The 13,349-nt window shown below is 34.7% G+C and overlaps 1 protein-coding gene across 3 annotated transcripts in view; it reads left to right on the forward strand.

The window, feature by feature from the left end:
• The window catches only part of LOC123316455 (putative inorganic phosphate cotransporter), a 35,385-nt gene extending 22,146 nt beyond the window's left edge, over window positions 1-13,239 (forward strand). For all 3 annotated transcript variants that reach the window (XM_044902520.1, XM_044902523.1, XM_044902522.1), the window contains exons 3-8: window positions 4,575-4,887; window positions 7,752-7,972; window positions 8,024-8,170; window positions 10,773-10,905; window positions 10,960-11,204; window positions 12,743-13,239. In XM_044902520.1, coding sequence (XP_044758455.1) covers window positions 4,575-4,887; window positions 7,752-7,972; window positions 8,024-8,170; window positions 10,773-10,905; window positions 10,960-11,204; window positions 12,743-12,958 — 1,275 coding nt within the window. In that variant the 3' untranslated portion in view covers window positions 12,959-13,239. The remainder of the gene's footprint in view (window positions 1-4,574; window positions 4,888-7,751; window positions 7,973-8,023; window positions 8,171-10,772; window positions 10,906-10,959; window positions 11,205-12,742) is intronic.
• Window positions 13,240-13,349: the final 110 nt, after the last annotated feature.

A 13,349-nucleotide genomic window follows, 5' to 3' on the forward strand; every position in this document is an offset into this window, starting at 1 on the left:
GAAGTAGCCAGTTGAAGGTCGTAAACTGGCTCTCCCACGAGAATAAATCCCCCAAAATATTAATGAGGATGTATTATTACAAATCTTTCATCTGCATTAAATGCTTCGTCGGACTTATTTTCATTTCTTCAATGAACTAACGCTTTCCTAGATCTTCCCCATCAGGCGCATCATGAAGTATGTCGGATAACGTTGCAAGGTTCTCTCTAAACCTTGCAATACGATCGACCTTCCGCTATGATAAATGATTTCCGAAGTAGAATAAACCCTTATATGGTGTAAGTAATACGAACTTGCCAACAGATAGCGGTTGCCTTATCACTTTCAACTTATGCAACAAACTTTCATCGTATCAGATGAAACTTGACTTGGACGAGTTTGATTGATCTAGAGATATAATGGTTTCACTTTGATTTTGAGATTAGTAAAGTCCATTCTTGTACGAAGAAAGTTATACTTATCTATTGGTTGCTTGCAGAATACTAATGGGTAAAGTGTTGGAGTTTTGTATACTAGTTGTTGTGATAACACTTCTATAAGCTCAGGAATCTGTAAGAAAAATCATCCATAATAGTTAAAGGAGACAAAATTTCCACAGAGATTAATTATTTCCGCAATCTATTTCCCTGAATGAAAATAAATTGAAAAATGAATCTTATTACTCGAAAAACTTCTTCTTTGGAAAGAAGAAGATCATAGTACAGCATCTCCTGGTCTTTGGATATCAGTGATATTTTTTTGAAAATTTCAAATTCACGCCCATCTGCTAGATCTAATCTGAAATACGCTAACAGAAAGCTGAATACTTTCTGATCTTTTCGAAATAGTGGGTGCAACTGTTTACTGTGTTTGATGTACAGGGTGGGCAAAATTCGTTGTCTACTGAAGGGATCTCAAGAACTATAAGAGCTAGAAGAAAATGGATGAGACATTCCTCTTTTTCAGAGAAACAAAGAATGGTGAAAACTGTAGCCTTCACGGTTCTTCATTTTTGAGTTATTAGCAAAAATGAGATTTTGACTATTTCGAGAAGTTTTTATAACTTTTTTCTCTTTGAAGGTACAGATCCGAAACTTGAATCTTCTTATTAGGCAATTTTATACGTAGAATCTACTGACAAAGGATTTCTTCCAATTCAAAAATAACAAATTCAATAAATATTTAAATTTGAAAAAACAAAGTTCTCTTAATGATTCGAAATGAAAAAATACTTTGAACTCGTCAGTGGATTCTACGTAAAAAAAAGCCTGTAGAAGGTTCAAGTTTCAGATCTGTAAGTTCAAGAACAAAAAGTTATGAGAACATTTCGAAATCGTCAAAATCCCTTTTTTTGCTAATAGCTCAAAAACGGAGAATCGTAGGGGGCTACGAGTTTCACCATTCTTTGTTTCTCTAAAAAAGGAAATGTGTCATCCGTTTTCTTCTAGCTCTTATAGTTCTCGAGATCCCCTCAGTAGACAACGAATTTTGCTCACTCTATACAATATATGGGATATTAGATAGATCAGGGCCGGGTTTAGCACCACTGGCGTCCTGAGAAATAATTTTGTCGGCACCTTATTATTTTTTCTGAAACATGTGATATGAGCATCATCAAGAAATAAGTACCTATATTGTGAATGCAAATCATGAACAGTCTGATTAAACAGGTACATATTGTGAAAAACTTCTACCTCATATTGTGGTCGAGTCTCATCAATCAATAATTTTCGAAAAAAATCCATTTCTACCTTCAGAAAAATTTCCTTCCATTTGTCAAAAAACATATTCGGGCTTGTGAGATTTACCTACGTGAATATAATCAAAACATGGGCTTTCCTAAACATTCTAGGATAACATCCCATTGTTCATTGAAATATTGATAAGAAAAAATATTCACTTTCAATCTGAAGATTATCCATCAATCAATTGTGAACACAAACGGATAAAAATTTTCTTACTAATCCTTATTTTCCACTAATTTAAGCTTGCATATATACCCACTACATGTTTGTAATCAAATAACCGGTGGGTTATGCATTTTTTAATGACTCACATTGTTAAATTTATGTTGATTAGATTACTGAAATTCTCTAGGATATTAGCAATACACTAGCTTGGTTTTTTATCGTAATTGAAGGCCAGATTTAGAAGTACAATACGGTGGCGTTCTCATTATTGATATACTTGATAGAAATTGGAAACACTAGAGATCGATCTCTAGAATATAAACAACGGCTGATTTAATAATCGAACAATCAAAGCGTGAACTGAATAAAGAATTGTAGCGCGAAAGAATCCAATAAAAACACAAGGAACTATCGAAAACTCATTATAGGTGATGAAGGTTAGAATTCAACTCCTGAGTTTATCCGGTCACTTGATATTTTCACTTGGACTGGAACATTAATTCTCTTCCTGGCATGAAATAAAACCCAGACCTACGATAAAAGTTAGTTGAAAACAGTTTTTCGTAGTTACGATCTACTCCAAAATTCTGAATGATCGCTACATACGAGGATGTATTGACATCTTGTTAGCCTAGACCAGTTCCATGCAAAAAAAAAATATTGCGTTACCATAGCAACGAACAATAACTCATTAGAAGTGTCAGTCTGAAGTTTGGGGTCAAAAAAGTAAACCAGAGTTACGCAATAAATTAAAAGAAAGAAGATGTCCACCGAAATTGTGAAAATCGAAAAAATGGAGTATCGAGCCATCATCAAGTACCTATATTTAAAAGGGTTAAGAGGTAAGCAGATTTACGAAGATATGCTTAATACACTTGGTGATCAATGTCCTTCGTATGCGACCGTGAAAATTTTGACTGCAAGCTTTAAAAGAGGTAAATATTCCATTGAAGGTGATTACCGATCGGGAAGGCCAGTTTCTGTGACAGTCCCCGAAAATATCGATGCAGTTCATGACATAATTTTATCAGACCGTCGAATTGGGCTAAAACGGATATCTGAAACACTGAATATTTTATACGAACGCGTTCATCATGTAGTTCACGTCAATTTGGACATGAGAAAAATTGCTGCAAAATGGATCTCCAAATGTTTGAATGTTGACCAAAAGCGTGCAAGGGTGGAAGCATCGCGTTCAACCTGTGCTCGATTTGAAAACGATGTAGACTTCTTAAACCAATTGTTACTATGGAGGAGACTTGGGTACATTTCTACTATCCAGAAACAAATCGATGGAATGACGACACTCTGGTTCTCCAAGACCTAAGAAGTTTCCTGTCCAAAAATCTGCTGGAAAGGTTCTTGCTTCAGTTTTTTGGGATTGATATTTTGGATAAGGGTAGAACAATAACCGGAGATTACTATTCGACATTACTGACCGCTACTCCTACGAGAAAAAATTAAAGAGAAAAGAAGCGGAAATCTATCCAAAGATGTTTTGTTTTTGCAGGACAACGCCCCTGCACACAAATCTCATGTTGACATGCAAAAAATTCGTGATTTAGAGTTTGAATTACTAGAACACTTCCCTTATTCTCTAGATTTGGCTCCATCCGACTATCATCTCTTTCCTCAACTGAAAAAAAGTTTAAAAGGTCGTAAATTTTCTTCCAAGGAGGAGGTTATAAAAGCTGTGGAGGTCTGGTTTGCAGAGAAAGAAAAAACATTTTTTTTAAAGAACTAGAGACGTTGCAGGACTGCAGGTTCGCTGTAATAAATGTATCCAATTTAGAGAAGAATATAAAATATTTTGACATTGAAATTTTGTTTGGTTCTATAGTAGGCTAAGAATTTTTCAATATATCCTCGTATATTCAGGGGGTGATTGTAGATGTCAAAATATGATGTACATCCCGTATCAACTTAGGTCCTAAAATGCATCTAACGGGCACTAAAGTCTTTTCAACAAGACCTCCAAGATTACTTCTGATTTTTGAGTAAGTGATCTAATTGGAATTTCTATAAAAAAATAGACACCTCATCCATTTTTGTATACAAAAAGCGTAATGCAGCATCATTCTCGAGAAAAAGCGATTTTGTGATAATATATGTATTCTAACTGATGAACCACTTGCTCATCTCAAAGGACATAACAAGCGCCTGTCACCTTGACATTCGTTATTAATATTCAATAGTCATATTGACTTCTTCCACAGATAACCTAACTTCTACCGTAATTAATAGTAATAAAAAATTATTGAAAGTATTAAAAAAATTATTTCATATAAAAAGAATACTCCAAAAAAAGATGAAAGATTGATACTCGAACATAATTTTAATAAACGAGTTTAACTGCAAATTTTGACTGTTTTTTCATCACCAGACGATTCAGTTTATCCAAAAACCTTAATGCATTGAATTTTATTTTAATCAGCCAAATTTTGACAAAGCTATCGCCAATTGATTGGATTTTGGAGGTAATGCTGAAGATGCACTAGAGAACATGGAATGCATTCAACGACTTAAGTTGGTTGATACGAAGTTTTCTTCATTTTTGACCTCTAGAATCACCCACTGAAGTATACGATCGTTATACATCCGAGCACCCTGTTTGTTATAGACAAACTATATTTCAAATTTTGCTTTCAAACTGTAGCAATAACAATTTGATCATTTTTGTTTCAGACATATGACTGGAACGACAAAAGCATTGTCCTATCCTCGTTCTTCTGGGGATACGTGGTGCTTCAAGTTCTGGCAGGTTATTGTGCAACACAGTACGGTGCGAAATGGTTCCTGACTGGAGCTATGATGGTTAATTCCTTGGCATGTATGGGCATACCATTCATGGCAGCAGAGTTTGGATCGAAAGGGGTCATGGCATGTCGAGTTTTACAAGGACTGAGTCAAGGCTTTTTCTTTCCCTCCGTTCATGGTCTCCTTGGACAATGGGTGCCTACAGGCGAAAGATCGCAGCTAGGAACTTTTGTCTATAGTGGTAAGCATTTAGATTTTTTCAATAGAAGTACCTATAGTTTTGAAAGGATATGCCTTCATGTCACCTAAAGCGTGCCTTACGAATTTCATTTTCGAGACATCTTGCATAAGGAAATTAAGGATCTAAACTAACTCGGAACCTTTCCTTTGGACATCAACGTTCGGAGGACTGCGGTATATAGGCAAACGAATCATGAGAGATAAACGTCTAACAGTCTAATAATAATGTCAGTTCTTAGGCAGAGCCAACAATATACGTGGAGAGTTCGAGTATTGTAACTTATGTCTGTTTTAAAATCGAGTTTAGGAGTTTGTAATTTTAAGTTTTTCGTTCAGAAATAATTAACGCTTCGTGATGAGGTATACAGGATGGAAACTAAATCGAACATTCGTTTGTAAAGTCACGGCGCAGAATATAAACCGAGTGCAGTGTAGAACCAAAGAGTATACTCTTTGGTAGAACGTAGAACCTAGAACCAGTTATTTGTGCGAGTTGGTTCGTGTGAGATTTTTTTCAAGTATCATCAAACGTATTGAGCGTCTTACGTCAAAAATGTAGAAAGCTCTGTTGTTATTATATTTCTTCGCTGAATGAGTCGAGAGAAGACATACCCAAGGCATGATTAGGTATACCTAGTCCAGATTCCCGATTGTGGAAATATTCAACTAAAATATAGGTCGTTTAAATTCACATGAAACATAATATAAACTTACATTGAATATTTCATTCGATACCGTCCTATACAGGGTGTTCTACAAGCTCTATGACAAACTTTAAAGATGGTACCTGTGTTCTGTGTTTATTCTGAACATTTTTCTTCCTATGAACATATATCCGATTCCTTTTTGTTAAGAAATTGTCAAAAAATTATATTATTATGTTCAAATCATAATAATAAATGGAAATTTTGAGACCATAAAATTTGTTCAAAATGTCCACCTTCGGATTGAAGGTGCAAGCTTCACATCGACGAACTAAATAATTAAAGATGCCGTTACTCGGCGGATCAGTTTTGGACGAGACAGAGCCTCTGGTATTGGGTCGTTTAGTATTTGCTTTCCTGCATCTTGAATTTTATCAAGTAATTGATAATGAGATTGGATTCCAACATGATAAACAAGCTGCTTCATATCCCCATAAATAAAAAGCTAAGGGATTTAGATCAGGCGAACGAGGTGGCCATTGTATTGGTCCTCTTGCCATTTATTCGGCAAGGGTTCATTCAGCCTCTCCGTGGTGGTGCACGATCTTGCTGATACCACATATTTTCAACAATGTTGAGCTCTAAGTCTTCAATAATGTCAAAAAAGTTGTGCTTCAAAAATTTTTCATACAAATCTGCATTTAAATGATCATTTATAACATGTAATGGCATCAAATCATAGTTGGAAATCCCTCCCAAAACGTTTACACTGAAACGTGGCTGAAATCGTCTTTGTCAGTGGCATATGACTTCTGCAGTGCCCATACATGTTCATTATGCTTATTCTTGATAACGTCCTCAGTGAAACAAGCCTCGTTAGGCTACATGACAAGCGAAATAAATCTATTATTTTGGGCATGTTGTTGAAGTAACTACCTACAAAATTCTAAAGCTTGAACATTTTGTCTTTGAAATGGATGCAACACTTCTCCTTTCAAGACACGCCATACGAAATTTGGTGATACTTAAATGAAGGTTAGTAGCTATAAGCCGAACACTAATCGAAGGGTTACCAAGGACATCATCTCATTTTCTACATTCACTTCTGTTAGCCGAATGGCTTTCTTTGGAGCAGGATTGCCTGTTTCTCGAAGTCATCGGAATGATGCACAAAATACAGTGTGAGCAGGTTGATGTCTATTAGGATATTTTCTTCGGTATTCTCGAGCTGCTCTTCTGAAGTTTGCATTAGAATATTTACTCATTCAAATACAATTTCTGCATATTCCCGAGTCGTAAAAGAATGAATAGTTATTCAAAACGTACACCAAATATCTAATGAATAATTAAAATAACGTCAATTATCATATTATGATATCAACCGATATTTTCTGTCGGCCTACTTAATCAAAACATGAAAATAAATGTTCATAGGAAAATAAATGTTCAGAATATGGAGGGTAGGTACCCTCCTTAGTTCAGAATAATCACAGCTACCATCTGGCGTATGGTCCGTATATACACATTTGGTAACCGAAAGTTACCAGAGCGGTTACTCTGGTGACAGATATTGAACCGAATTGTCAGGAATTCGACATATACGGACCACCCACTGACTAACCAGAAGAAACCAAAGTGTATATACGGACCACAGCCCTGTTAAAGTTTGTCATAGAGCTTGTAGAACACCTTGTATATTGTAGATTTTAGAATATCGGGGTTATTATTTGAATGAGCGGCATTCAATTCTAAATAACACTTCCTGATACTTACTCTGTCTTCTTTCTTTTTCAATCACTTTCTGCATTTTGTAATATAAATTTATATTATCTAATTGTGGTAACGTCGTTATGACATTAACGACATTTCCTGTGTGCCAACCTTACTCCGTTCTAGTTACAAAAACAAGAAAATTATTTCATGGCCAACCGAGTGCTTTTATAAAAGTGAATGGAGTAGTTATACATTCACATGACAGAATTTGGACCATCATGTAGAACTTGCTATTGTTAGCCTATCCTACAAAAATCAGTCTGTCACAGGCAGAGGATATCTTGCTGATTAAAAATTGAATGGAATAATTTTTAGCGAATACACGACCTATTTTTCTTTTTATGTTTTTTGTCCAGTAGATGAAAAAAAAGGGATGTGGTTTCAGACTGTGTTATTCTTCTCAAAAATTTGTTTTTATGGTTTTAGCAGATACCTCTTTTTTTTGCAGGTGCTCCATTTGGAACCATAGTGGCTTTACCTCTCACTGGTTTGATCTCGGCTAGTGAATTGGGATGGCCCGTGAGTTTCTACTTGTTCGGAATCGTAGGGATGATTTGGACTGTTTGGTGGTGTTTTGCCGGCTACGACAATCCATCGAAACATCCTACAATATCAGAGCAAGAGAGGTACTACGTTGAATCGTCCCTAGGCCACCTTAAGAAGAAAATAGTAAGTTAATTACTGCTAGATCCCTTCATAAATTAATATATGAATTTCTAGTTACCCACTCCCTGGAAGGCCATTTTTACTTCACTACCGATGTGGGCAATTGTGGTGGCAAACTTTGGTCAAAATTGGGGATATGCTACGCTGTTAACAGAAATACCGAATTATTTACACGAAGTCATGGGATATAACGTGAAATCTGTAAGTACAAATTTTGAAAATATCGAAATCTTACTTGGTAGATTTGTCTTTCTGCAAATACAATTGCGTTTTGAATACTTCTGAAATAGAGCACAAGCTTTCTTATGTTACCTAATTCTTAAAGTGCCATCCACATGAATAGAGCATAAGTTTTGAAAAGAGAAGCAAGCCAATACAAGGTGGATCTTTGACTGGTACAAATATTTTAACAGTAGATTCTTGAGGTCAAAAGAAACACTTTTTTCCTATACCATTCTTCACGATTCGGCCCTGATAAAAAGATGTAGCCATTTTGAGTTTTCATAATGAGCTGTGCCACCCCTGGAAAAACAAAATTACCTTCGGAATAATTAGCTTAATCTGTGATACTACACATATGTGGATCTCTTGAACAGAGTTGTATTCAATTAAAATTTTTCAAATTTCACAGATATACGTTTTAATTTTTGAACATGAAAATTATTCTAAAACGTCGCATTATACGAAAAATATGAAGAGTACTTTTATTTTACGAAACGTTCAAATATTCACTAGATATAAAGCGTAAAATTTAGTTTCAAGAGTTGGGTTTTTTGAATTTTTGGTATTTTCGTGGTACATTATGGTCATAATGAAACAACTGGAAGACGTGGGTGATGTCTTGTGTTCGAAAAAGATTAATCAAATAAATGAACAACTATATTCCGAAATTCATTTCATTCGATAAAACCAACTAAAAATAACATTTTTTTATGCAGATATATTTTGGGAAATCTCGGTCCAAGGAGCAAACACAAACAACTTATTCTTTCACGACGTTTCGGCACTTTATTGTGCCTTCTTCAGTCTAAAATGAAAATTTTTATAATCAGTGACAAAGATAAATATGAGCTACAATCATAACAATATTAATTTGAACTACTAAAATATCAATCATATATATTACAATCTTCGAAACAGGTAACAAAGAGATCGAATTTAAAACACCGAAAAAACACAATATAACCATCAAAGCGGATCAAGCAAGACGACTATATATATAACAAGACAGATAAAGGCAAAAAGAGAAAAAAGGAAATTTACTCACTGTCAGAATATTAAAAATTTCAATTATTTCCTTCTACAAAAAATCGTCTTCAAGATGTAAAACCAAAGTTCTCCTGTTTTGGTTTTCCATCTTGAATGACGATTATCTGTATCTGCATGTTGGTAGTATTCAAAATTTTAAAGCACTAATAAGTAGAAAAAATTACAGTATATATATATATATATGTATTCAATAGAATACATTGAAGTTGGATACTTTTTGACAGATAAATGCTCATAAGTCAAATCACAGACCCCCTTTGACCCATATTTTTGTAAATGTCTTTTCAAGCTCTATTGAAATATCTAATAATATATAGGGTCGACATATATACATACATACATCTTTCGTACCCTCCTTATTCTAATATTGACAAGAATTAGTGATTAGTGGGCTGGGTGGAATAAAACGATCGGCCAATTGAAAATAATTGTCGTTTTATTCCCACCCAGCCCTACAAACTACAAATTTTTGTCAATATTATAATATATTGGGTGTTCTATTCAACAAAACATAACTTTTTGCCACCACCCTGTACATAATTGATTTTCTTTTTAAAATTTATCAAAAAAATTAAGTTCGAAAGAGCATGAACAACTTTTATATGAATTTTTTTTTAGCTATTTTACTTTCACAGATAAGAGGATAGGGAATTTTAAACGGGCCACCCTGTAAAAAGTACACTGACAGTGCAAAAATAGTTAATTCTCCGATGAAAATGAAATTTTGACTTCATCCTTCATCTGCTGAACTATTGTCTGACTCACCTTCTTGATATAGAAAAGTTTATTCAGAAACAATAATAATGATCAGCTCTCCAAGCTGGAGTTCATTAAGCTCAATTTACGAGAGATTTCTCCTCTGATAAAGTTGAATTCTGGCAACATTGTTATTCTGATAATTTATGACACTATGCAAATCTTAACGAGTCGAAAATTTGCATGGAACATGGAAGATCTTTCTGAAAATCTCAACGGCACAGGTCAGCACAAATGTAGAACAACTATATAAAAAAAATTAACAAAAAAACACGAAAGTGCTGGGCAAACTTTTTCCCAAAATATTATTTTTCGAGAAACCAGAGAAATTTTCGTCAAAATTTCAACGGCATAAACAAAAGTGCTGGGCTAACTTTTTCGTTCATTTTCAATTTTCCGGGAAATGAGAGAAAATGTCGCAAAAATTCGAACGGCACAACTCAGAGTACTTATACACAATCGATTTCAGCCATAAAAACCCATTTTTTCTGAGGGTGCTGGGCTGGCCCCTTTCCATATAGATTTTGTGAAATATCTTGAGAATCCTTTTTTACAAAAATCGAAAAGTACTGGGCCAACTTCACGCACAATGAATCTTCCATCAATAAGTTTTTATGTTTTTTTTATTAATCAGAGATTTTTCGCATTTACAGGAATAGACCGATGAATGTACCTATGTGTCTTGCACATATAGCTCTTGCATCCCTACATAATTTTTAAGATCAACATTGTTGACATAGTTCGTCTTCATTAAGGATTTTGAATTTCTCTTTCACAGAATAGTATGTTGTCTGCAGCACCATACCTTTGCTACTGGATTATCAGCATGTGTATCGGCCCACTTTCCGACGTCCTCATAAATCGCAAAATTGTTACCAGAGGAACATCGAGAAAAATTTTCAATTCTATAGGTAACATTCATCGAAAACTAACATGAAGGACATATTATATAAATACTTTTTCAGGTATTGTGGGCCCGGCTATTGCCCTCACGTTACTGAGTTATCTACCAGACGATGAAGACTTCCTTTCAGTAATGGTATTGATATTTGCTGTGGGAATAAACGGATCTGTTTCATCCGGGTTCCAAGTGAACCACATCGATATTTCACCAAATTTCTCTGGAATATTGATGGGAATCACGAATGGATCGTCGAACATATTTTCAATTATTGCCCCGTTGGCTGTGCAAGTTATCGTGACAGACGAGGTAAGATTTCAATCCATTTCATATTTATTGTTCATTTGCCCCATATTTATTACTATCAATCGAAAACGCAAGGTATATTATACCCAAACGCAGCTTTATCATTCACCGAGCCTTGGATTCGGTCACAGAATACACTGATTTACATTATGATCCATTTTTTCATTTTTACATTTGTAAATCAATGAACTCAATTAATTATTTATTGAGTTACCCCCGGTTTCACAAAGCTTTATCGGGAATCAACGCTTTTGATTTACGGATAAACGTCAATTTGTTTTCAATCGATAATTCAGAATCAAAGATTATTACCTATTTACCGGGTGTCCCAGAGCTTTTAGGCCAGCAGATATCTCAGTTACCTGCGGAAAAAAAAAATTGAAAAAAATACTTGTCGTAGGAGACCATACGCTCTTTCATGCAGCATAGCAAAATCCACCCCCTGACAAACAACCCCTGAGAAACAACCCCTAACTTTTGGTTTTAAAATGGCACCCCCATGTTTGTTTGGCTTCAACTGACAGCTCTTTTTAATTCTCAATCAATGATATATCATAATATGTAGTTGTAAAGATAGTCACTCGATAAAATTGAATTCGTTAGTGGGTACTGTTAATTGGACTGATCGAATTAGTCCACATTGTAGAGACAAGAAAAAGTGGATGTGGACTTGAAGCATGTGTGGCAAGTGCTGGCCAACATTTTGAACATTTTCTTTAGTATAATGTTGCAGTAACAATACAGCTGAGCGTATAAATTCGTATTTCATTTGTATTTTTATTTTCCATAATTCTGCATGCCATTCTAGCTACTATGATACATCATGGAATGAGAAATGAAAAAAACTGTAAGTTGAAGCACAACAAACATAGGGGTGCCATTTGAAAAACAAAAGTTAGGGGTGGTTTCTCGGGGGTTGTTTGTCAGGGGGTGGATTTTGCTATGCTGCATGAAAGAGCGTTTGGTCTCCTACGACAAGTATTTTTTTCAATTTTTTTTTCCGCAGGTAACTGAGATATTTGCTGGCCTAAAAGCTCTGGGACACCCGGTATATATAACTCTATCATCTTTGTTCAGAATATCATTCTAGCATCAAATTATGATTCGTATACATCCATTCAATGATTCTCTATTGCTACTTTTTCAGTAGTATATTCAGAAATGAAAAGGTTTCATTGATTTCGTTTTGGAAATCGAGTGACTGTCAAGTCGTTGATCGCGCAATCAAAGTTAGGTGAAACCGGGGGTTAATGTTGTAAATGACTGTTCACTTTTCACTTAAGTTTTCTCGCGTTTAGCGTCACTATGGAGTTAGGTGGATGATAACGCCGTCATATTGAACATTTTATAGAGGGGATTTTTGGGGAAATGATTCATTATGATGAGTTCCGCCTACTAGAAACTAGTATACCTACTATGGTTCTACCTCCTGTAAACACATACTCAACTTGAAAAAACTCACCGTATATAAATTTTTTTGGGACTTATGTTTCGAAATTGGGTTATTAACTAGTATTAAGTTTCGATAATCTTTTTTGCAGTCTGATAAATCCTTGTGGCGGATAGTGTTCCTGATAGCTTCCATAATTTATGTGTTGTCCGCCATATTCTTCAACATGTTCGCGTCTGGAGAAATTCAACAGTGGAACTATGAGCAACCCGAAAATGACAAAATGAGAAAATTGAGCCACATGGACAATAATGAAAAATATGGGAAATCAACATATACGCAATCGGTCACAGAAGAGAAAGTTTGAGAATGATATTCATTCTGCCCTTCAACAGGACTCGTTTTTATCGGAAAACAATCGTTTTTAATGTATAATTTTATGTATGAACGTGTAAATTATTGTTTAGACTATTGTTTAATTGAAAGAATGTTCGCTATATGTACGAGGTACATTAGGTTAGTTTACATAATTTATTAAATATTGTTAATTGTTATTTTATCTGTGATAAAGTGATGTGAATATTATCAAGCTGTGGTTTTAGCTGTAGCATGATACTTTCATTTCAATAAAAGATATTCACAAAATTATATTTTTTTGCTTTATTTCATTATTTTAATCAAAATTATGAATAGGTGGATAAATCAATTTTGCAAAGTCAATACCCAATATCAGTAGATTCAACACATAAAATAAACTC

Source organism: Coccinella septempunctata, chromosome 7 (genome assembly GCF_907165205.1).
Source record: "Coccinella septempunctata chromosome 7, icCocSept1.1, whole genome shotgun sequence".
NCBI lineage: Eukaryota > Metazoa > Arthropoda > Insecta > Coleoptera > Coccinellidae > Coccinella > Coccinella septempunctata.